This window comes from Haemorhous mexicanus, chromosome 8 (assembly GCF_027477595.1).
Source record: "Haemorhous mexicanus isolate bHaeMex1 chromosome 8, bHaeMex1.pri, whole genome shotgun sequence".
NCBI classification, from domain to species: Eukaryota; Metazoa; Chordata; class Aves; order Passeriformes; family Fringillidae; genus Haemorhous; species Haemorhous mexicanus.
In genome coordinates, this window is record NC_082348.1 from 13202024 (window position 1) to 13226787 (window position 24764).

Here is a 24764-nt window from a genome sequence, read left to right on the forward strand (position 1 = left end):
AGAGCTGCAGCAGAGGACATGCTCAGACAAATGGCAAACCAATTGCTTATGATGTTGGAGGTGGCAAGGGGTGACAAGTGTATCCTTATACTTGGGAAAAGTCTTGTTAGCTTAGCACAAGAAAAAAGAAAATTTCTGGCACAATTGCTTTTATAGGATAAGATTTATAGCAGCATTGAGGATGCTGATCATATTCTATAACTGGTTAACAGCCCAAGGTGCATCAGCAGAATTGGGTGTATGTGCAGTTAACAGGCTGGGATACCACAGGAGAAACAGTGATAGGGTGTGAGACAGGGTGTCTTGTGAGAGCAGAATTCTTCATTTGCAGTTCAGGACTCTGCTTTCTCATATTTTGCTGTCATTGCTTCAGGGAATATGATCTGATATCGTGCCTTTTTATTAAATGATATTTTTACTGGATTCTTTTTCTCTCTTTTTTTCCTCTTTTTTTTTTTCTTTTCCCCCACCTTCCTTCATCCTCTTCTTTGTCTTCCTATGAGATAGAAAATAACTCATTGCAGAGAACTGCTTAATGTCTGATGGACCTTGACCAGTCTTGTTTGTAATCAAATGCACAAGGTAAATACCCAAATGATTGCTTCCCCAAATGAAGCTGAGATTTTTGACAGGGATGAAGCTGCATGGCAGAGCAGTCACCTCTGAAGTAGTCATCCACATGCATCCCTTGGGTTTGTGTCTGAGAGAGAGGTGGGCATGGCTTTAGGGTCATTCAAGGCAGGAAGCTGTGACTGGCCAGGGGACACATCTGTTCAGACCAGGAGCTGTCCTCTTCCCTTCTGCTAGGAGTTAAGGATTCTGTTCATCGGTGCAAGCACAAGACTGAAAGTTCCTGTCTCACATGGCAACTGTTCCTAGAGTTACTCGTGATTTAGAATATCTTTGTTAAGTGTTCACTTTTCCCAAAGTCACTGAGAGGAAGGACTTTCTTCTTGAGTATGGCTGTGTATCCTCTCTGCTGCTGGGAGCAGATTGCTGCACGAGTAGGCTCTGTGCTCTCAAACTGCTGCCAGCCTGTCAACAGCCTTGTTGATGAGGACAATGTAGAGAAGAGCCCAGAATGGGTAAAGTCTGTCTTCAGGGAGTGTAAGAACACCAGCAGGCAGTGCAGGATGAAATCACATGTTGTGTTTTAGTCTGTTTTTACTACAGATTTTCTGAGACTTGAAACATTTTGGATCCTCGTTCTCTCGCTGGAAGAGGGTTATGGACATACATGGACTACATAAGCACTAAGCAAACACCAAGCAGGTTTTCTAGAGTGGCTGTTTTTTACAGGCACCAACGATTTGTTGTCATGCAAGCTGCCACTAATGACTTTTGGCTGCCAGTGTTAGCATTTATTTGACATATTCTCGTTTCATTCAGGGCTATTTATTGGCCAATGTGCTCACAACTGATAATTAGTGGAGCAGAGCTTTTCAGAAACAAGTTTTCCTTTGTGATACGCTCTGTAAATGTCAGTAGTAGAGCTCTTCAAGAAATCATGTTATGCTGTGGGTTAATGGAGAGTTAAGAACAAGAACTGAAGTGTGAATTTAGACTGGCTGGAGCCTTGAATCTTTGGAAAAAGATTGAGAAGGGCCACTTTTTGAGAAGAATTGAATCAGAGCGTCCTTGCTCCTGCGGTACCTTTGGTTTTAAGAGCTAGGAGAAAAATCAACTTTAGTTGCAAAATACTCTGGAAATCAAAGACTGTAAATTCTTTTTAAGCTATTTCCTAATTGCTGCCTGTGTTGAAATGAAACCATTTTTATAAGACACTTGTGATTTAGTTTAACCAAATTGTAGTATTTAATGTAGTTAGGGGAAATTCACAAGAACTAAACTACCAATTTAATTCCCTTTCTAGAAACTGGCAGTCAAGGTGTCAATAGAGAGAAGTCAGCAATTCCGAAGAAGCTGTTTCATAACACCTAATTCAGAAGTTAAAAACAGATGGCAGGAATACTTTTGTATTTGTGATAATTCCTAAACTAGCAACTGTTCCACAAATGAAGGGAAACAGCCTGTTATAATTCTGACATCACAGATAAGAAGTTGGTCTTAGTTTATTCAAGAGTGAATTTTCCCCAGGACTGAGTTTCTTTGTAGTTTTAATCTCGTAAAAAAAATCAGTTGCCTTCTGCTTTGGAATGAAGTTGGCTATGGAGTTACAGAATTTTTTCATCAGATTGAACTGTGGTGCTTCCTGCAAGTTTCTAAGTGTGCCATCAAACTCCTGTACAAACTGTCATACTGATAGGCAGAAATTTTCATGGTAGTTTCCATGGTTACAAATCGTTAACAGCTGTTTTATTTTCTGAGCTTTTAATAGTTGTTAATTGCAAATCTCTTTAATTTTTTTCACTTAAAAAAAGGAGAAAAAAAAGAGAAAAAAAAGGTTAAAACCCTCCCTATCCAGCTCTTATTATTTTTGGTTTTTACAAAGGAGCAGATGAAACTAGTGTTAATGCTTAAAAGGATAAAAGAGCTCTCAATGGAGTTTAGCTGACTTAAATTACTTACTTGAGTCATGATACAGTTGCTGACTGGAAGTCTTGATCATATGACCCGCTCAGTTATTTTTCAGAAGAAAACAGAAAACTGGTAGCTTTGGTTTATCATTGAAATGTATGGTTTGCAAACAAAGAGAATCAACCTTCTTTCTTTTTGGGCACTAGGAAGGTGTTACTTGGTTTTATGCATGTATCTCAGTAGTTATGTAGTTTAGTAAACCTCTGTTCAAATTCTTCATTGTCTGGTATTCTTAATTTTTAATATTTTTCTTGACAACAGAAAACACCAGTTGACAAAATTGATACTTTATACATAAATTGTGTCAAATTGCAGTTGGATGGAAATTGGAACTGAACTAATGTATGTCAGTCAGATGTTTGTGTACAATATATTAGTTAAAAGTATTTAAAGCTACCTGAAATATTCTGCTTAGAGATACATTTAAAATTTTGTTTAAAAATATGTTTTGCTTAAAAGACTACTTTATGAAGCAGAGAGAGTACTTTAGGCTGCTGCTGCCAAAGAAAATATTAATTGCAAGTGAGGAACAGAAAGCTTGTTTCCTACCAGAATGATTGGGATTTTAGAGGCTGGCTGAAGGGGAAAATATGTTTCTAATAGGATTTTCAAAGGTGTATAATCAGTTTAGATGCCCAGTTCCCATGAAATCTCTTCAAAAGCTTTTTGAATTGATATTTGACTATCCCTGCCAGCCTAGTCAATTTGCATGCAGAAACATGGCTGATAAATGCCCATCACAAGCAAGCAGCCAGCCCTCGGAGGCTGAGGGGATCCTTATCAGAATGCAGAGGTGGATGCAGGCATGGCTGGCATGCAGGAAGAGCTCAACAGACACTTGTGAAGCTTCAAAAGTGGAGTGAGTACTGAAGTGTTCAAAGTAATGAATAACATCCTGAATGCATTTGAGATGAACAGCAAATGTGGCAAGGGATGTTCTAGAGATCTGAATGTGATGGAAGGCACCTGTGCTGTTCTCAAAAGTTAAATGAGAGAGAAGTGTTGTATGAGGAAGGCAAGTGCAGACGGGTTCTGGTTTTATCCTTGTGTTCCCTTTCTCCAGCAGGGGGAGAGGATTGGAAATGGGTGAAATGTGGTTGTCCAAATGACCTGTACATCCTGTGGATGTACACTCAGAACAATACCTGACTCCAAAGTGTATTTGAAAAGATCCTGAAAAAAATAGTATCTCTTCTGATGCTGCCCGTCCTTGCCATTTTGCCATTTTCTTTCTTCCAGAGTCAGATATTGCAGACTTTGATGGCAGAAGTTCACTTCTCTACAGGTTCAACCAGAAGCTTATGAGCACATTCAAAGATGTAGTTTCCTTGAAGTTCAAGAGCATGCAGGGGGATGGAGTCTTATTCCATGGAGAAGGACAGCGTGGAGACTACATAACGTTGGAACTGCAGAAAGGGAAGCTCTCCTTGCATCTCAGCCTGGGTAAGGGTAATTGGGATTATGGCTTTGAATATAAATCTATTCTTTATATTAGACAGTATCTGCAAACTCCAGCTGACATCAGCAGAACATTGTGTGTGCTGATGTCATGCAGGACATAATAGTTGAGCTAAGAAGAGACCTTGGCTTCTCTAACTAGCGTTGAGCAAGGCAGAACTAGAACTGCTTAATGGCTACTTCTGATTCTTCACATAGCTCCTTTTTCTTTATATTTTTTCTTTTTTTTTTCTTTTTTCTGGAAGTGTGTGGGGTTTTTGTCTTATTTTTAAGACCAGCATTCTCAGGAAGTGGTCTTTGGACTGCAGAAAAGGTTTGGTTTTGGTTTGTGTCTAATTTTTTTCCATTCACTCAGTGATTCGAAGCTGAGCTGAGAATACAGAATTTCAGCAATAACATTCTGGTCAAAACATTGTTCACACTGGTGTATGTTTCCTTCCTGAAAACTCTGAATATTCCTTCTTCAAAATCTGTAAGGCTATCCCTGTATGATCATGTTGGATCAGAGCATCAGAGGAAAGGCTGGCTGAATTTTTTTCTGTAGAAGGATGCTTGTTTTTTCCCTGATGAATACTCTGAAGCACTTTGATAATGATAGAGACTACTCCAGTAGGAATGATCATACCCCCCTCTCCCAGCCTTATTGCAAAATCTTCACTGGCTTCATCTGTGGGTCTCCCATGGTACTGGCCTCAGCAGTCTCTGCTGGCTCATGTTTCTCATACTGAGGGGTTTAAGTTGGGCATTTTTCCCCTTGTGCTTAATTATGTTTGTTTTAAAAATCAGTAACTAGTTTCCACAGCTGTTGTACTTCATTTTTACATAAGCTCATTAATTGTTGAGTCCCCATGTTGTGCTTTCTTTCTTTCCTTCTTTCTTTATCAGCAAAGATTGGAAATGATAATGCAGTATTTTCTGATTTGGGATGTGGATGTTACTTGGACCAAAAAACTACATCCTGAAGCTCTGAATGGGGGAATCTACCCCACTGAACTATCCTCTTATACACTTTTTGTGCTAGGATAAGAATATACTACAGTTAATTGTATTATGTAACTTCTTCCAGAAGAGATGCTGTTGGGAACGTGTATTCTGAGATGAGTTGGGTTTTTTCTTCAGCTGTAGCCCCAGGTGTACAGAATTTTTAGCCATTTCAGGTCCTCTTTTTTGCATTCATATGTCATTACAAGGGTTTTGATGACTTCTCTTGAATCTGCTTCCATCTTGCCTGGCAGTTTTGCAGCATGTGTTCTCTCCATTCTGTGGGAATGTAGAAGAGGATACACACTCCCTTTCAGTGAGAGGCTCTAAAGTGTTCAGACATGTAGCCAGCTGGAAAACAGAAGAGAACTTGAAATTACTGGGTTAAAATTACCAGCCTAAATATTTTTATGATTTGTGATCTATATTTTGGAGAGCTAGGCCAGGTTTAAAAATTTTTATGAGCTGAACAAAACACTCTTATTGCTTCACTGACTAGTGCCATTTTTTTAAAACAATTTTCTTGTTAAAATGCAGAAAGCACAGAGTTGACAGTGAAGTGTCAGGAGTGGTCTGTTGATGTGATCAGACAGAAGATTTTTGTGTTACCCAAAGGAAGCTCTTAAGCCACCAGGACCAAAAAGGCCTGGCAGAATCAAGGATAAAGACAAAGCAGTAATGCCCTGCCTGCTGCACTGTGTGAGTGCAACATCTGTAACACCTCCTGGTTCATCACAAGGATTTCACAGGGAAAGAATGTCTGTGTGGCAGGGGGCATAAACACACATGTATGTGAATAAGAGACCCAAAGAATCTAAGGCAGTCCTTGAAAAGGATCTGTTTCCAAGAGCTCTGGCTTGCATCCTGGAGCTCTGCTCTGTGCTTTCCGTGAGTCCCCATGCTCCAGTTAAGAGTCTGAAGGTAACTCTGGTGTCTTTTGCCTCTCTGTGCCACTCCAGGGGACTCCAACCTGCACTTCAGTAACAGCCACACTTCTGTCACCTTGGGCAGCCTCCTGGATGACCAGCACTGGCACTCAGTTCTCATAGAACGCTTCAACAAGCAAGTGAACTTCACAGTGGACAAGCACACCCAGCACTTCCGAACAAAGGGGGATTCAGATCACTTGGATATTGATTATGAGGTGTGTGAAGCCTTTTAGGTTATAACCTGTGAGTTGAGGTATGACTTGCTATAAAATGAATATGATGGAAAGCAACCACCCTATGAGCTTTTTCTTTCCAGCAAAGATAATTTTTTAATATTTCCTTCCTAGAGAGCTCCTTTCATACTTTACCAGCATAAACTACGTCAGTGTAATTCCATATATGCCAGCATCAGAAAGTGGCAAATCTCTGTGCAAATAGGCATTGCATTATGGTTGCACCTCAAAGTATGGCAGACTTTGAATAAATGTGAAGTCATAGCCTGGGTTCTAGTCAAATGTTCAGGGAGCAGCTGTGTTATCATCTCCAATATGATTTTAATGTCATCACTATGCACCATACCTGCATTGAATTGAGCATGACTGGGGGGATTCCAGCCCTGAGTTGTCCCTCTATCCAGACACCACTTGCTTGAATTACAGCTCTCCACATAAACAGGTGAAAGGTATTGTATTCCCACTAGGAATGAAAGACCTCCAGTATACAAGGAAGTTTTAGCAAGGTGGGCATCTGTCTCTTCTCCCAGATGACAGGATGAGAGGAAATGGCCTCAACTTGGGGCAGAGGGTGTTTAGATGGGATAGCAGGAAAATCTTCCTCACTGAAAGGGTGGTCACACATTTAAATAGTCTGCTCTGGGAAGTGGTGGAATCATCATCCCTGGGAGTATTCCAAAGGTGTATGGAAGTGGTACCTGGGGGCATGGTCTAGTCATGAACATGAGGGTGCTGTGTTGGACTCAGTCTTAGAGATTTTTTTCAGTCTTAGTAATTTTGTGATTCTATGATTCTCACAACCACCAGCTTGACCCAGTTCCCTTCACATCTGAGCATGTTGCAGAGCATGCTGATCTAGGGAGCCAGAGCAGCTCAGCAGAGGAAACATCCTGCCTGCCCATAAACCTGAGCCTGGTGCGCTCCCCTGTGATGAGACCACGGTGTGGCAGAGTGCAGTTTATATCACCCCAGCAATTCAGTGCCTATGGATGACAGTTGTTAAAAAAGTACCTTAAAGCCCTAAATATCCTCTTATCTGTATGCAAGGCAGCTCCTCATCTGTTCGCCACCAGCGCACACCTGTGTGCAAATTCCCCCTGCTCGTTTTTATCCCCTTGTGCTTGTCTGCCAAGCCTTCCTTGCCCACAAGGCTGAGGGTCATGCTTGCACAGAGCCATCACCCTGTCTGGGTGTGTTGAGCTGGCACGGTTCACTGCTTCAGAGACCACAAGTTCCCCCTTTGCACTTTGAATTCATTTCTCCGGAAAGGATCATTTTCCAGCGCACCCAAGGGAAAAAAGCAGACAGCTCAGCAGTGGCAGGTGCCTGCTATCTCCTCTCATCTTCCAAAGGAAATTCCTTTCTTTGCATTTCACAAAGCAGGGTGGAGAGAGTGGTACCTGTCCCTGGCACTGCTCTACCAAATCATGAGCACATATAGTAGGGTCAGCACTTGAAACAGTGGCGTTCTGCACCAGCTTTAGACTGAACTATTGGGGCCAAAACTGTAACTTCTTTTAAGATGGAGTTGAGAAAAACCAAATAACTGAGTCATCAGCTTTTCTAATTTCAAAATAATAAAATTTCTTACCTCTTGCTTGGTGCCAACTAGGGGAAACTCTGGCTCCAATCTAATTTGCAGAACATTTTTCCAGATGTTCCAAAATAGGGAACATGATCGAGGAGATCTCCAGGTGCTGTAAATCAGCATCACCACCAGCTACTTTGGCACTCAGACCTTGTTCCCTGAGCTTAGTTTTTCACAGTGTGTTTTTTTCTCCATTTGCACTGAGAGAATCTTTCAGTCAAACATTGCAGCAAAGCAGTCTACTGAAAGTTTATCTCAGCACACTTTAGGGATTAAAGGCCTTACTGAGGGTAATAAAATCATTACTTTCATAATTAAAATTATTACCAATCACAAAGGAAACTGTTTTCTTAATAATGCATTGGTGTAATTGATATTGATTTTTCTTCTGGTTTTGAAACCCCAGTACAGATTCCCTAAGCAGGAGACTTGAAGAATAGAACATGAAAGAAGGAAAGTCTGGTGTTTTAGAAAGAACTAATGATTCTCACTGGAAAAAAAACAACATTGCTACCAGATAAGCCCTCATGCCAATAACAAACCTGCAAGTGACGTAAAGTAGCAGTCTGTTCACTCTTTATTTCTCTGAAGTGATCAATTAAAACAGCTGAGGTGCAAGTTCATTAAGAACTTGTTTTCAAGTAAATGTTTTCAAGGTTACCCAGGGAGGTTTCACTTGCTTATGTATCCCAGCTTGTTAGGTGGAGTGGGAGGAAAAATAACCCCCAAATTGCCCTTTATTTCAGTAATAATGAGCTGAGGTAAGGCTTTGGGAATTTTGATAGGCAATAGGGCTGACCAGGTTCCAGGAGCTGTCAGCCTGTAAGCAGTGCCACGCAGCAGTGCATGGTCTTGCTGCAGTGGATGCAGCAGGATTGCGGCACAGGTCCTGATCAAGGGTGGCTGCAGGATCCCCATCTGCATTGTATCACTCACCATGCTGCTGGCTGTGATGGGAAAAATGAGTAAAACTTTAGTGGTACCACCAGTAATGCTTTGCCAGAAAGGTCAGTAAAGTTAATTAGAAAACAGCTGTGACATTTGAAAAATGAAGGCAGGATTATCAGATTTTTTAGGGGGTTGTGGGGTTTGGTTTTCTTTCTTTTCTTCAAAATCTAAACAATTATGCTGTATTTGAGCAGCTTAATTTTCCTAGGCTCTTGGTCCTCCCAGGGCTTTCAGCCCTCCAGTTGAGTGAGGAGCTGTAACCTGCGCAGTGTTAACATCTGCCAGTACTTAGACAACAGCACAGCAGAAGTTTTGTGCGAATGTGTAGCCTGCAGAACTTCTCCATTACAAAGCTCAGTCCCAAATGCCACATGTGACAGATGTAAAGACCAAAGCACAGTGAAACTGCAAGGTGCAAATGGGGTACTTGTGTATGTGATAGTACCCTTCTCTGGCTGAGACCAGAACTGCTCAGACACGTGCCTGGTGGAAAGGAGTTACCGCAGCTCCCAGGCAAGCCCGGAGCTCTGAGGGCAGGCAGAGTTTATTCCCCCATTGCTCAGAGCTTCCTGAGCACTGTGGGCTGCAGCCTGGTGTCACCCTCTGGGCCAGTGGGGCTGTGGGTTGCACAGTGTGGGAAGGTTTCCTTGTGTGTAAGAGTTCCTGGGAGGGGAGCTGGTGGCACTAGGTTGTTGTGCCAAGATACCTCAGAGCTGCTCCCAAAGCAGTGAGCTCTCTGTGCCAGAAGTGTTTCTCCAGCAGCAGGAATGCAATGGGGGCTGTAATTTCCCCTGAGAGGTGGCCAGGGCCTGCCTCATGCTTCCAGTGATGTTGTTGGTGGGAATTGTTTCTTAAATAACACCCCAAGTGGATGTATGGGGCTCTGCTCTCTTGCTTTTGGGATGATATACAATGTATTGTAGGATATACATACACATGCATATATACATATATATAATATAAATAATGCTGTTCTTATTCTTTCCAAAAGCTCAGTTTTGGAGGGATTCCTGTCCCGGGGAAGCCAGGAACCTTTCAGAGGAAAAATTTCCATGGGTGCGTTGAGAACCTTTATTACAACGGAGTCAATATAATTGACCTGGCCAAAAGACGCAAACCTCAGATCTATACTGTGGTAAGAGGCAGTGCTGTGTGCTTTCCTTCTTTGCTTCCATGCTTTTTGTGCTCTTGTGGTGTTTCTGGCTGCATTGAATGAGCAGAGTTCAGATTTGGATAGCTGTGGGGATAATTAGCTAGTTAAAATGATATTGCTGAGGTTAACACCAGCCAGCGCTGGCTCCTGCGGAGAGAGTTATTGAGAGACACATGTGGAAACCAATGCATTTCTCTGATTTTCCTGGTGTTTCCCCAAGCAAATTCTAATACATTTTGGGGTTTTTTTTCAAGATAAAAATGTGTATATTTAATGATATGATAGAAGTCATAGAGATTTTTTTTTCCTGGTTAACTCAGATAAAATCTTACTTTCTGAACTATTCTCTGTCACTGTTGGGAAGTATAGCGCTAGCAGAATTCTACTTTGATACTTCAGTTCATATTATAGAGGAGAAAAAATACTCCTGTTATCACTGGAAACAGTCTTCTTTGTGCTGCTCCTTATATTCAATGTATTGGCAGTTCTGAGAGCCAATGACTTTGTACTACTATCTCTAAATGTGGAATGGTAGAGGTAAAGCAAGAGGAACTACAGTTTTACCCAGCTTGATGGCATAAACCACAAATATAACTTAACTCATAATAAGGTCCAACATTACAGATTTATTAAAATATATCAAAAAATAACAAACTTTTTTTTGTAAAAAGAGTTAACTACACTTCCATGCAGCCTAGACAATCTGTATATAATTCAACTCTGTTCAGCTTTTGTCTCACTCCTACAGTGTGCTTTGATAAATGCCTTTTGGCTAGCTCTGTGTCTTTGGAGAACATGGAGATGAAACTGCTTGTGGCTCCCATGGCATCTTCTAGTTTGTAGCAATGTGTTTGGATACACTAAACAAAGCAAGACCAAGGAAGTTCTTTCTGTGCTTTCCCTGCCTAGGGCAAGGCTCAATAGGCAGGGAGTTGGAAAATGGAAAGGTGATGGGTGAGAAGTTCCTCACTGTGTTGTTGGCAGTCAAGACTGCCTCCAGGATACTCCCCTGGGACTGAGAGACTTCGCTTTAATAATCTTGAGTTTGATTGTTCTGACTGAGGACTCCAAGGCAGAAATCCTATGAGCTGTGTTAAATTGCTCTTTCCCTCAGCTTACTTTCTAATGGGGGAGCAAAGAGCCCTTGTCTGCTTCTTAGGTCATTAAACAGCTGGTTGTTTTGCTGGCTGGGTGATGGGAAGGCCTTACTAAAGGGGAAGAGCAAAATTTTGCAATGCACTTTTTCTCAGAAGGGCATAGTCTGGATGTAAGTGGCTCCAAGCAGTGAAACTCTGTTATCACTACTCTTGGTTCAGACAATGCTAGATGAAAGGTCTAGGAATCCAGCTCCTTCTCTCAAGTTAAGGTAGTGAGGATGTGCCTCCACCCTCCAATCTCTTTCACAAAAGTGATGATTTAAACACCATGGTTTCCAGAGGCAGGCTGCTTACTGCATTTTTCAAGGTTTATGAGCTGCTCTGTGCTGTGTCTGGGACACTTGGGTATGCAAAGTGCATGGACAGGTTGCCACGCTCAGAGTGCCTCATAATCTTAGGTGAACAGCCTTCTATTGGAAAAGGGCCCTGAAAATATCTTTTCCAACATTCTTTGCATCCCAGCTGTTTCTAGCAACTCTCAGGTACTTATAGGTTATTCAGGCTGATCCTGTGTCCCTTTTTTACTCTTCCGCACTCATTAGCAATTAACTTCCTCAAATTAAAATAACTTGTTCTTGTAAATCTAGTGTTTTGCCTGCCAGAGTTACTGTGCACTAAATGCTTTTACTCAAAGTGCATTGAGGTTCTCAAGCAACAAGCTCTATCCACAGGGAGCTGCAAGCTTCTCTGTTTTTTATCTTTGTAGTCACTAAGGTTGTCTGAAGTGGAAATGCAATGAAAGGATCAGCACAGAAGAATGATTAAATGTAACAGCGACTTGGAACTACTCCTTCCAAAAATATGTTGCATATTTACATTCTCTCTCAACAAGCTGGAGATCACCTGAGATGGTTCTGTGTTGTTAATCCCCAAAATACCTTTGTCTTCTAGAAAAAGATATTTGATGGCAAACTGGTTGGTTTTGGATTAGAAAGCCATTAATGCTTAGTGGCATCAGTTTTTGCCTCCAAAGGCAGGCAGACTTCAACGCTCTCTGTGCCTTTGTGAATGTTGCCACAGTCAGTGAGCCAGACTTGGGGATTTTTGTACGTATCAGCTTTGGGTTTTTTTCACTTTTGACATCTTTCACACAAGCAGGAGAATGATACACCAGCTTTGGAGGTATAGATTTCCTCTTATGATGTAGTTCCTCACCCATATAAATAATGGTCCCAAATCAGCTGCATGTAAAGTCAGAGGAAGAAACTACAGGTTGTCAATAACAGAGTGCTGTAGTATGTATTGTACTCTTGGGTGGTGGCTGTGATTATCATTCTGCCTGTTCTTTTCTGTAACTCGTTTGCAGTTTTCAGGCTTGCAATAAATCCCCTTGAGAAGGCATCTCAAGATAACGAGGCAGCCTGTCTCTTTGAACTGGAACTTGCCTTCAGAATTCCATTTTTATATTGCCTGGTACTTAACCTCCCTACATAGCACTGTCTGTTTGGACAGGCGATCTTTCTTCTCTCTGGGATTTCTTCTGTCCCTGATGGCATGTTGTAGGCTTTGTGGCGTTTCTTTTGTTGTTGTTGTTGTTGTTTTTTGGTTTGGTGGTTTTTTGTTTGGTTGGTTTGATTTTTTGGGGTTTTTTGTTGGATTGGGTTTTTTGGGGGGGGGGTGGGGGAAGGTTGGCTGTTTTGGTTTTTTTTTGGTTTTTTTGTTCATTTCGCTTTCCCTTCCCTTCATCATTGAATGTGGAGCAATGATATGGAATCTTTTATGTGCTTTTTAAGTGATTACTGCAAAAGGTTATGAGAAGTCAAATTTCTGTAATTAACCACTGTCATGGTCCTAGGGTGGACCCTTGGGAAACGTCATAAAATGCTTTAAAATAGTAATCTAAAAGTTTGCCCTATTTATGAAATGTCTTCTCAGCACAAGAGAAGTGCAGACTGCTCATTATGAGAAATTGCACAGCAGTTACACTTCTTGGGCAATTAACTAGGGGCAAGAAAATATGCAAGTAAGAGCCACATTTACAAGAAGCAGAAGGGAAATTTTTCTTCACAGAAGGAAATTTTATCTCTTGATATCTGGGATGGAGAAGTCTTCATTTAGGGATTTTGTGCTTGGTAAGAGTATATGTAGATGCAGGAAGAGATGGGGCAAATTTTAGGAAGATAAATCCATTGAGAATTGCTAAATACATCTGGTTGAGGGAGTAGATAAGAGAAAAAAATAGCTATAGCCTCCTGAAAATACAGAATCCATTTTACCATGGATGGGTGGAATTTAGCACCATTAATGCTAGATTCTGGTTGCACCTTTAGAAACTGCTCGAATGTGACCTGTGGCCAGTGTCTTAAGTTGTTTTTGTGCTTCACTGATTTGTGATGCCAAATTAGGAAGTTGTCTAGCTCATTAAAAGAAATTAGGAGGTCATGAAAAGACGCTGTGTTTGGTCTTCTCAATGTTCCACCCTACTTATTCACTGAAATTGAGAAAAACACGATCTCTTTTCCTCTTCCATTACCTCTGGCTAATAGAAGTTGGAGTTGCATTTTTGTTTAGCAGAGCAAACCCTGTGCTGGCTCCAGAGGAGTGCAGGGTACTGTAAGGCAGAAGTTGTCAGCTCTCAGACACGCTTGAATTTCTACGCTGGCCTGCCATGTTGAATGTGAGAGTGACAGCTCAGCACAGCGAGGGATGTGGTGACATGTAAATGTATCACTGTAGTGCCTTGGGGAAATAACCAATTGCCAGCATCAAAGAGCAAGGGAAGATACCTAGTGACAGGAGAATGTAAACTAATAATTCATTCTCTTTATAGAGAATCCAAACATGCTATTTTATTAAGCTGATTTGAGATACCTTCATCCTGAGAAGAATTTGCTTGTCTGCGAATGTCTCATTCTACCAAAGTGCTCTGGCAAGTGTTGATCTAGCTGTGAACATCAGGCTGCTGATTTGTGAAGGCCCCTCCTAGGGTTTGGAGAATCACAAGTTAGATTCTTTTTCCAATTTTTGGCGCTCCTGTAAGGCTACAGCAATCCTATATAAAAAATGTTGGAAGTTTTTAGTGACTTTTTTTACAACTTCCTGTGGACCAAGATGAATTTCTAAAAAAAAAAGAATAATTAATTCAATTATTTTTTGCAAGTGTTGGGTCACACAATTAAAGAGAGGACTGAATTAGTTTTTTTTTTTTAGATAAGGCAGGTGAACTCAGATTCTAGAAATATTTGGTTCTTTTAAAAATAGGTTTGTATATTTTCTTCTATATTTCTTTGTGGTCTCTGGGTCTTCAGAGGAGCATTCTACCTGCACTGTGGAATAGCAAGGAAGTCTATATAAATAGCATTCATTCTAAGGTCCTATTTTATTGTTGCTGAAGGATATAACAGGATTATTTTGAAAGAAATTAAGTGTGTCACCTCAATTGAGGTCTTGAAATAAAGTCTATTTAAATAACATCTTTCACATTGATTTCAGTTGGCTTTGTCCACAATTCTAAAGAGTTTCAGCGTGCAAATGTATGATCCAGCACATAGCTGCATTAATAAACTCTCCTTGATATAAAAGTTTCTTTGTGTTAGGGTTTTGATAGTTGTGATGGCAACAAATGAAGGAAGTATTTCAGGGAGAGAGACCACATTTTTTAATAGGACTGGATGACATGCAGAAAAAAATGACATGTTTCTGAGCAAACAAGGCTTTTTTGAGAGTCATCAGACTTCAGCAAATTACAGGTTAGAAACAATTGTTCAGGGTTTCATTTATTACATTATCTGGATAGTCAAATTGAATGAATAGGGCAGTTAGTGCCTGCTGAGCAGAGGAGGATGTTTCAAGGTGGGAGGTGATAAGGCTGTTAGTCCCTGTAGGAGAGGAAGAGAGATGGCTAATTATTGTCATAGGAGTTAGCAGGAGATAAGGAAAATGGGAGAAAATGTAATTTTCCTCAAAGCCAAGGCTTTAGTATATTTTTTAAGATCTTATTCCAATTGGTAAGGCCTTAGGAACTCTTTGGCACTTGGCATAACAGAAGCTGAGCCCATCACAGTCAGGAGCCTGGATTGTGTGCAGTTCACACCAACCATTTAAGCTGGTGTTGTGCTATGATACACAGATAACTGGAATTTAAAAGAAGAAAATTTATTAAAGGAAACTAATACATAAAAAAAATCAAAAATGCTGATAGGAATTGCTTTCTATACACTTTTCTATTTTAAAGTAGATGTAGTTCTGTTTTCATAATAATAATGAAGAAAAAATCTCATTGCTGTTGTGTTTTGTTTTAGGCAATAAAAACTAATAAACTGTAGATCACTTTAGCTGGAAGTGGAGCAAAAATTTGACTTGGGCTGTAATAATTTTCCAGTTTGATTTAAGACATCTATCTTATTCACTTCTAGCAAGGTGAATTTCAAAGGCTGGCTTCATTCCTACTTGTTGCTTAAAGTGAATCTTCCTCCTCACCAGGAGGTTGGGTGTGGGTGAGATCTTGGGAGGAGACGTAGGCAGGAAGTCTGATCCACACTGACCAAAGGGATATTCCACACCAAATGATTCTGCTCAGCAATAAAAGCCAGGAGAAAAAGGAAGAGAAGAGGTGTTCATTATAGTGGAGCAGCCTCCACACATGCTGAAGCCCTGCTTCCTAGGAAGTCGCTGGGCATCACCTGCTCATGGAAAGTAAAGACTAAGTCTTTTGTTTTCCTTTGCTTCTGTGTGCAGCCTTTGCTTCTGCTTTATTGAGCTGCCTTCCTCTTGAGACAAGAGGGTTTTCTTCCTAGCATCCCAACAAAGTCAACACACCATAGAGAGAAGATACTAAGTGGTCACTATTTTCTGTGTGTGTGTGTTTCCTCCTGTGGTCTTTTTCCCTCTTTTCCTGTCCCTCTGAGGAAAACAATGTAGAATGTTTCCAAAATATTTCTGTATTTGCTCTCATCTTTCGTCAACATCTCTTAACTGTTGCACCATGCAATGAAACAGTAATGTACAGTTACTATGGTCATAAAAATGCTAAAATCCTTTGTTCTGCTTCTGGCCAGTGACACAGTTTAGGAGTCTGAGATAAAGAACATCTGGAAAGGTCCAGCCAAGCATCTAATCCCTTTTTCTCTCACAGTCACAATGTTTCAGTCTTTATATGCCTTCTCTTTTTTTTGTAAAATGTTACTTTCTCCCCACTGGGAATATTTTTATAATGTAAACAATTTAAATCAATGTGATAAACAATTAACATTTTTTTAGAATTCATGATACTTGCAGTAAGTGGAGATAGGGCAGTTCTCTGTCATGAGATTGATTATCACAGGGCCGTATTACTTTCAATGTAACTTGGATCAGGAAAGCTTTCAGATTTCTATATTGAAATTTTTCTCAGAGAAACAGAAACCCATCTCAGTATAGGAACTTTTGGTCCCCTGCTCTTGCTCACTCAGTGGACTCGTCCTAACTGAAGGAACATTGTGCACCTTGGTGCTCCTGTATCCCATTTGAAGACAGTTTGCAGCAGTATTTCAGAAGGCTGGAGCTGGTATCTCGCTTTGATTTGCTTTTCATGTAGTGTTCAGCACAGTCTTGAGAAATACTTGAAATGTGTGGGTCTCCTGACATTTGTTCTGCTAGAGAGAATTAATTTGAAAACAGGGCTTGAAGGAACCTCCCTCATTCTCAAAATCCAGTTTCTCAGAGTTGAATGCCAATTTTTCATCTTATCCTTTTAAAACTGCATCAAAAGTCACCTTTTTCTTCTGTTACTCTCCTTGTAAATTCATCTGCAAACTCAGTCCCTTCACAGCTAGAAGTAGTCCTCCAATTCCAAGTTGGAGATATTCTTGCCAGTTTACCACATTTTTATCTCAGCCAGGCCTGGGATCTTAGTCCCTTTACCTGTCACATGAAACCATCCTTTCTAATCCTCTGCAGAAAGCAAGATACTCTTTTTATTGGACAGTACCCACAGAGTGATTAATGAGGAAAGTTTAAGTGCCCATTTGATGCTCTAAACTGCAGGTAGAATGAGAGCTCAGAAATACTCATTTATTGTTCTCTCTTTTCAAGCTGTGATCTTGGCCTGGATCCTCTGGTAGGCTAAGTGCTGAGAATTGCACTGCAGCTGTCAGTTTGAATAGTTTCCCAAGTTATTTTTGATTAGTATTCTCTGAGAGCAAGGAGGATGTATAAAGAATTTGTTACCAATTGCCCTGACTGTGGTGTTGTCTTCCCTTTTCATTGAGCAGCACACAATACTGCATGAAGAAAGGCCAGAAAAGACTGAAATGGTTCATTTAAGTTACACAGGTTTTCTTGAAGTCCCACAGAAGTCACTGGAAAGTTTCCAGTCTGTTTTGGATGAAGTTTATGGCTCAGAGGATCTTCTATGTAATCCACTTTTATCCTCATCACTTAGCAACTGTGTTCTTCCATTCTCTTTTAATAGGAGAGGCTCTGGTTCTTCTTTAAAATGCTGTAACATGCTGCTGCCTGTTCATTCAACATCTCACTTGAACAAGAACCACGTCTAAGGCTGTACCCTGCCTGCAGAAATCTGGGCTGCCTCTACTCTTTTCTTAAGACAGCTGTCATGGCAGCCAGTGGAAAAAATTGCAAGTATCTTCATTGCAGTTTTAGGCTCAGAAGTTTTCTCTTGTAACAACAATAAGAACTATTTTGTTAAGATTTCACTGCTTGTTAGAGGAGTTGTTAATCAGTCTGGAGATGGACTCAATGGAATTCTCAAATGCCACATGATAGCTAAAGTTTCCAGCAGCTGGGTAGAGCTGAGCGTCTCCTTTATTTTCTCTAGAGATTAGAGCATTCTTTTCCCATTTCCTAGCCAATGAGCTTTTACTTTTCAGTTAAATTGGGTTCAATTATAAAATCAAGTGTCTTCCAGAAATCTGGCATATACCCTGGAGAGTTCCAGAACTGCTGCCAATTAATGCAAAATGCTTGTGATCAGATGAAGGTTTAGGGGGAGCTGTTTACTTTTCTGACTTAGACCTGCTGGAATAATTTGTTTGAGAATAACGCTCACAGCAAATTTAACAATTTTTTTAAAGGGAACGTATCCTACTTCAGTAGAAAAATGTTTTTCAAAGTAACAATTGTGTATGTCTTTTTTCAGGTTTTGTTACTGTCTCTAGGAAGGTAAACAGGTTGGTCAGTGTAAGGATGTCAACAACTGTTGTTGGTGTGTCTTAACTACATCATCTGGCTTTGCTCTGGAATGCCGCTTTAAGGTGTTTCCCTCCTAAATTAATCAGTTGAATTGGTGTAAGTTCTTGGGGCATCAGTTGTTTAACTTAACTTTTCTTTTTTTTTGTTTTTTACAAATCCTGGCTAGTTTTTAGTCCTGACTGCAATTACTTGTGGCCCTTATATCGTGGAGGTCTCAATTTTTGAATAAGAGTAACAAAAATACCTCCTGAAAAGAATCCCCCCAAAAGGCAGACACACCTCTTGTCTGTCTTCCAAATGCACCTTTAATCCCATTTACATGGAATATTGCAGCACCACCTTTGTGCATTTCCAGGTGTCTGTTCTTATGGTGTGTGGAACCACACCTGCTCTGCTTCAGTTTAGACAGTGGAGAGGCTAAAGTTGAAGACAGACTTCAGAGCTTGAAGTCTGACCAGGTTAAGCAAGGGAAGAGATGTGCAGCTCCTGTCCATATGTCCCAGTATTGGCATTGAAGTCAGAACTCTTTCCTGATCATGTCTCAGGGCAGGACTTCTGGTCTGAATTTTGATTAAAAACTGAGGTAGAAATGTAACAATGGCAAAAAAAAAAAGTTTGTGCTATCTCTTCCTGCAGCAAATCCCAGCTGGTAGTAGAAACCTTTTAAATGCTGAGATCAAATTTCCATCCTACTTCCCACCTGACTAATATTCAGTGGAGATCAGATAAGCTTTGGATTATATCTCAAAATATATTATAATATGATATACTCATGGATTCCTTTTGCCAAATCTGGCTGGTAGTGTTCTGAACCTAACAGGTACTATGCAGGTAGCTCCATATAGATAAGAATCTGTCTAGGATTGCTTCATCCAGTGGTAACTTTGTCTATTTCTGGCACCTTATTTTCTATTTAATAAATAAAGACTGGAAAGATGTTTGAAAGTGATAAGGAACAGTTTCATCATCTGTCTGAGATTGCAGGCAGGAATTCCCCAAGCACTGTGCAACTTCCCGCACATCCATCAAGTGCTGTTCGTTATAATTATCCAGTTAGAGTGAGGTACAGGCTCTGATGAGAAGTGTTATCATGGAGAAAGCCTTACACTCCAATGTTTTGATCAGATTCAGCTGGTATTTTACAAAGCCATGTTCAAAGCAGCTGGCTGCAACAATTTCTCCTGGAGTAGCTTTGAAAGACGTCACTCATTAAGTGCATCCTGACTTTATATATTGTTAGGTTTTATACCATGGCCTGATTAATCTGGTGGGTAATCTACAGTAGCTGAGCAAACTGATACAGTAATTTCTTCCATCAACTCCAGTGATACAATCCAGTGCAGATTCTTTGAGTGAATGTGCTTCTCTTCTGGGCAAATTGCAAATTGATTTAGGGGCTGGGTGACTGAGATAATCAAGTAGGGTGTGGCATTGATAAGGACATTTGGTTACATTTAGATCCTTCTAAGAAGTAAGGTTTTGATTTTTAGTCCTCAGCATTTGGAATAGAAGTAAAATTTTGAAGTTAGGTATGTTTTCCCAAGATGGACAGATACATTTCCTATTGATTTCCAAAGATATGTGCCTGAATAATAATACCTATTTCAGCCTTGAGGGCGATTAGAAATCCAATGAGCTTATTTAACTGAAGATATTTTGGGATGACTGAAAAAAAGTCATGCTGATTATGTTTGATTTTTTTATTTTTTTGCAGGGGAATGTGACCTTTTCTTGCTCAGAACCACAAATTGTTCCTATCACCTTTGTGAGTGCCAGTAGAAGCTACTTGCTGCTGCCCGGCACTGCTCAGATTGATGGCTTGTCAGTCAGCTTCCAGTTCCGAACGTGGAATAGAGATGGCTTACTTCTGTTCACCGAGCTGTCTGAAAACTCAGGACATCTCTTGGTTTATCTTCATGGTGGGAGATTGATGCTACTTATTCAAAAGGAGACTGAGAACCCAGTGGAAATCTCTGAAGGTGTTTATTTTTTGTTTACTTTCACTTGTCTGCTTCTAAAACACAAAGGTTCAGCTCCCTGGGATGAAAGGATCAAGCAATAAGGAAACACACCATCTCTCTTTCTCTTTTAAATTTTCTCTTGCTTTCCAGTGGTAAAGCTGCTCTGTACAGCTTGATCTAAGCTTGGAAAATTGGCATCCTGAAATCTCCAGACTCAATCTCACTGACAGTTAGCTGAGTCTCTATGTTCTTAAGCAGTCACACTCAATTTTCTTCAGTCAGGTCACATGAAGCCCTTCCTGTTCCCATCTTCAACTGTGCTGAAATCAACTGGAAGCCAGCTCAGCCATAGCATCTTTCCCAGTAAAATTTAAGGGAGGCTCAGAGCTGATTTTCTTTCTCTTACTGTAGCTTTGGACTCCCCCTTTATGCTATACTCAGAAGAGTGGCTGACCATGGGCTTCCTCTCTTTACACTCCCTATTAGGCTTTTTTACACACTTGACTAGTTGCTTTGTGTAGTAAAGCTGGTGGGATGCAAGAGGGTAAAATAGGGCTTCCTCTCTGATTTAAAATCTGGGGGAATAATAATATTAATAATGATGATGATGATAACAACAATAATAATATTATATTTTCTAAAAGCGCAGATGTTTAAAAACATGTAATATTAAAATATTCCCTGTACAGACTAAAAGAGGGCAGATGTATCTATTAAAAGAAGCAGAGATAAAAAACTGACAGAGCTGTCAAAGCAGAACTGTTCTGTATGCATGTTTCATTCCCCTTTATGATCAAAAATGAGGCAGCCCTGCATCTATCCTTACTCATGGAGAGTGCTACAGCCATAGCTCGCTGCAATTGAACACAGAAGACTGGGATTCCAGCCTTTATTGCAGTCCTAATGAAATTGTTGACAAAGCTGAGACAATGTCAATATTTGGTTGGCTGCGTTTGTTTTTATGTAGTTCTGAAATAATGAACCTGAGTCCAGCCTATCCAAACATGCTAAACTGCCTACTTGCACATGGGAAATGTGCAGAAGGTGCTTGTGCCATGTTCTGCAGATGTCAGGTACTCACAATAAACTCATGCTTGCTCTAGAATGGACCTGTTTTTTCACCCAAATGGGATCTATTTCCTCTTGTAATTGTTTCAAACCCCAACAACATATTCCACTTCAAACTGCACTTCTAGTTGAAAATCCATTTTTTGCTGGAAAACCAGCCTCTAATTCTTTGGTAATTGTGCATGTGTTAACAGCCATTACTGAGTAATTTTCATTTTGAAATTCATGATGAAATGGCTTTACACACACCTAACGCCCACTTTTTAAATTTTTTTTTTAAATTGTTCTCTCACCTCTTTGTGTTCCTAATTGCTTGTTTGTTTTCTCTGACAGCAGCATTAACAAAAATATTCTGTTAGGGTGGGGAGTAAATACTAGTTGTCTGTGCCTGATCTCAGTCACTTCAGCCTGATGGTAGCATATTTTGAACTGTAATTAGGTTGCTTTTGATCTGCCCCTCTGTGTGCGGGTTCAGAAGCTTGTCCACTGATTCTCATGGCTGTCAGAATAGAGGATGTGGAGTTTCTTTTTAGCTCTGTGTATTTCAGGAGCACACAATGCAGCACTGATTTTCAGAATAGGGAAACAAGACAGGTAATTTCCCAGTTCACATGGGTGTCTAGAAGAGAAGGAGACTGCCTAGTCTATCCCTCAAACCTTAGAGGTTCCTGGTCAGAGCAACAATCCCAGTTCTCAGAACATCCGTGTAGAAATCCAGCTTCTGTGCATCCATTAATAGTACCATGTGCTGCATTGGTCGTGGAAGGTTTTAAGAAACACAAATCCTACTGATACCTGTTGGAGTCAGTCAGCTTTCAGGTTGGAGCCTGAGAACAGGCTATGAATGTCTCACTGAATCTAATCCTCTGCAACCTCACACATGTGTTTAGTACCAGAAGCTCAGTAGAGATCTCTGCACACTCTTGGACTTGTAAGCATTTACCAACAGACTGAAGACTGACATCAGCACCCCCTAATTGGTACAGTGTGATACCAGAAAGGTGAAGGATTGGGCTAGCTTGATGAGTGCCTGCAGTGGTACAAGATTAGATTAAAATGTGAGATAACCTACTTAAATACTCTCAAAACTTTCCTTTTCCTGGGCCCTTTCTTCTATGCCAGCTTGTTTCCAGAGGTAGTGAGTTCTTTTCAGCTACAGTTCTCACCTTTTATAGCTCAGCTGCATATTTGCAGTCACAAGTTGGAAGCAAAAGAAGATTTAAAGAAAACAGTTGTCTCCTGCACATCTCTTTTTCGATTTGTCCCCGTTTTTTTGCCAGGCACTAATCTCCACGATGGGCTTTGGCATTCTGTTAACATCAACGCCAGAAGGCATCGCATCACCCTGACGCTGGATAGCGACGCTGCCACCGCCAGCCATGCAACCACAGTCTCCAGGATCTACTCTGGGAACAGCTACTACTTTGGAGGTAGGTTGTTGCAGGGAAGTTTTCATGATGCAGATCCTCAGGTGCTCACCACAGAGCTCTCCCTAGGAGCACTGTTTGCAGCTAAGAGCAAAGGTAAGGCATGATTAAATTGCAGTGCATTCAGCACCATGGACAGGGTGAAGGGTGTTGGTCAAGCCTGGCAGAGGGAGAACAAGCAGAACTGGAAGCAGAGCTGTAAAAGTGGACTACGGGTAGTGGTAGTCAATGGGTAACTACATCTATCTGACAATATATGCAAAATATGCAAAGCTAAAGCTATATTAACCATTAGTGGTTTTGATTTTGGTTTTTTTTTGGGTTTTTTTCCAGGTTAAAAGGCCTTAGAATTATTAATGTTATCTGCATTCCTGTAGATACCACTGTTCTGATCAGGCTCAGTGACTTTTTGGAGCTTAGGTGATATACAGCTCAAATCTTCAAAGGTATCTAGGTACAAAATTCTTGTGGAAAATGAAGATAGGTTTAGCTTAATTTAGAAAATGGAAAAAAGTCTTGGAAAATACTATCTTCTGCTTTTTTTTTGAGCAGAGTGCAAACATTAATGTAATTAACTGTCTTTTAATTTAACATATTTCTGTGTAGTGCTTACTGTAGTATGTTTCTGATCTTAATGAATCCTGTGGATACAGCACTAAGTGAGGATGTACAGGAGGTTTGGATCTCAGAGCTGTCTAAATACTGGGGAGGCTCAGATACAATTGGCTTTCTTGCTGCCCACAAGATTTCATCTGCACATTGCTTCAGCAGCAGAATTTAACCCATAATGATTTTACATTCTGTACAACTCTTTTAACAACTCATATTTTAGTTGCTGTGGAGTTGAAAGAGATGAAAAAAATCACATTTTGATTTTGCTCACCACAAGTATGTTTCACAAGGTGGAAACCTCATATTGCGATACTTTCAGTAGCTGGCTTCTCTCTTCTTTTTTTCTTTTTTCCCCTAACTAGAGGATTCATAACACAGGATGTTGCATAGCAAAAGGAATAAAAACATTTGGAATAATAAGCCTCTGAGTTCTTGCATCAGGAAATCCCAGCAGAAATAGTTGAACATTCCAATATTCTTCTCTGCCTCTTCTCTTTTTCCCACAGGGTGCCCTGACAATTTCACCGATTCCCAGTGTTTAAATCCCATTACTGCTTTTCAAGGCTGTATGAGGCTCATCTTTATTGATAACCAGCCCAAGGACCTCATTTTAGTTCAGCAAGGCTCCCTGGGGAATTTTAGTGATTTACACATTGATCTGTGTGGCATCAAAGACAGGTAATTATTATTTCCTCTTTCTTGTATTTGTTCTTTTTTCATCCTAGTGGTTTATAAATAAAGGTTGCATTAAGTGAAAATTCTGATCTGCCAACATTACAGATATTAGGCATAATAGAGCTACTAATAGAAAATACTGCAACAAAGATAGGAGGACTGGAGGGGAAATGGTTTCAATTACATGAGGCTCTCTTCACATTGACTTGTAGGAAATAGAGTATGCAAATTCAATCAAACTATAGATTGGTGAAAGGATTAAATTTTATGCATAAACAACATTTGATTGCTTTGAAGTTCTAGAGGAAATGAAAGAGAAGGAAAAATTAGTTGATTCATCAGAACATGTCATACCCTTAATATATAAGCTGGTTCTGCTTAAATAAATCATCTACAATTTTTCTTGTTAGCCATTACAGCACGTTCATGATGAGGATATGGTACATCTCGTGTGCAATACTGCCCATTCAGTGGGACAGTATAATGATGGAATGTCTGCATCTGCCAGAGAAACATTTCAGTTTTAATAGTGATCCACATCCCTCCTAAGATGAAACCTGACAGGAACCCCAGAATTTCCCATAAACAGCAGAGAGGAAATAAGAAACCAATTTTTTTGAAGTATTTTGTAAATCTCTTTTACTGCTTATGGATTTTTAGTATCTAAATATTTCTGAATCGTTTATGCATAAGTGTACTTTGAAGTTAGTATGTGGAATAGGAGGTTCTGTGTACTTTTTTTGTTTGTTTGTTTCTGTTTTGGGTTTTTTTTTTTTTTTTTTTTTAATCTACCTAAGTTCTGAAAAGCAGAAATGAGACCTTTGTGCTCATCTTTGTATGTTCATTTTTGTTCTTTTATATGGAGAAATTACTGACTTGGCCGATCAAATCTCTTTCCACATTTA

At 40.2% G+C, this 24764-nt stretch overlaps 1 protein-coding gene across 1 annotated transcript in view; it reads left to right on the forward strand.

Annotated features, from left to right (window-relative positions):
- CNTNAP5 (contactin associated protein family member 5) overlaps positions 1-24764 on the forward strand; it is a 264255-nt gene that overhangs the window by 123985 nt on the left and 115506 nt on the right. The window contains exons 5-10 of the mRNA XM_059852775.1: positions 3778-3981; positions 5937-6121; positions 9667-9810; positions 19831-20095; positions 22426-22575; positions 23691-23862. Of these exons, the coding sequence (XP_059708758.1) occupies positions 3778-3981; positions 5937-6121; positions 9667-9810; positions 19831-20095; positions 22426-22575; positions 23691-23862 (1120 nt within the window). The remainder of the gene's footprint in view (positions 1-3777; positions 3982-5936; positions 6122-9666; positions 9811-19830; positions 20096-22425; positions 22576-23690; positions 23863-24764) is intronic.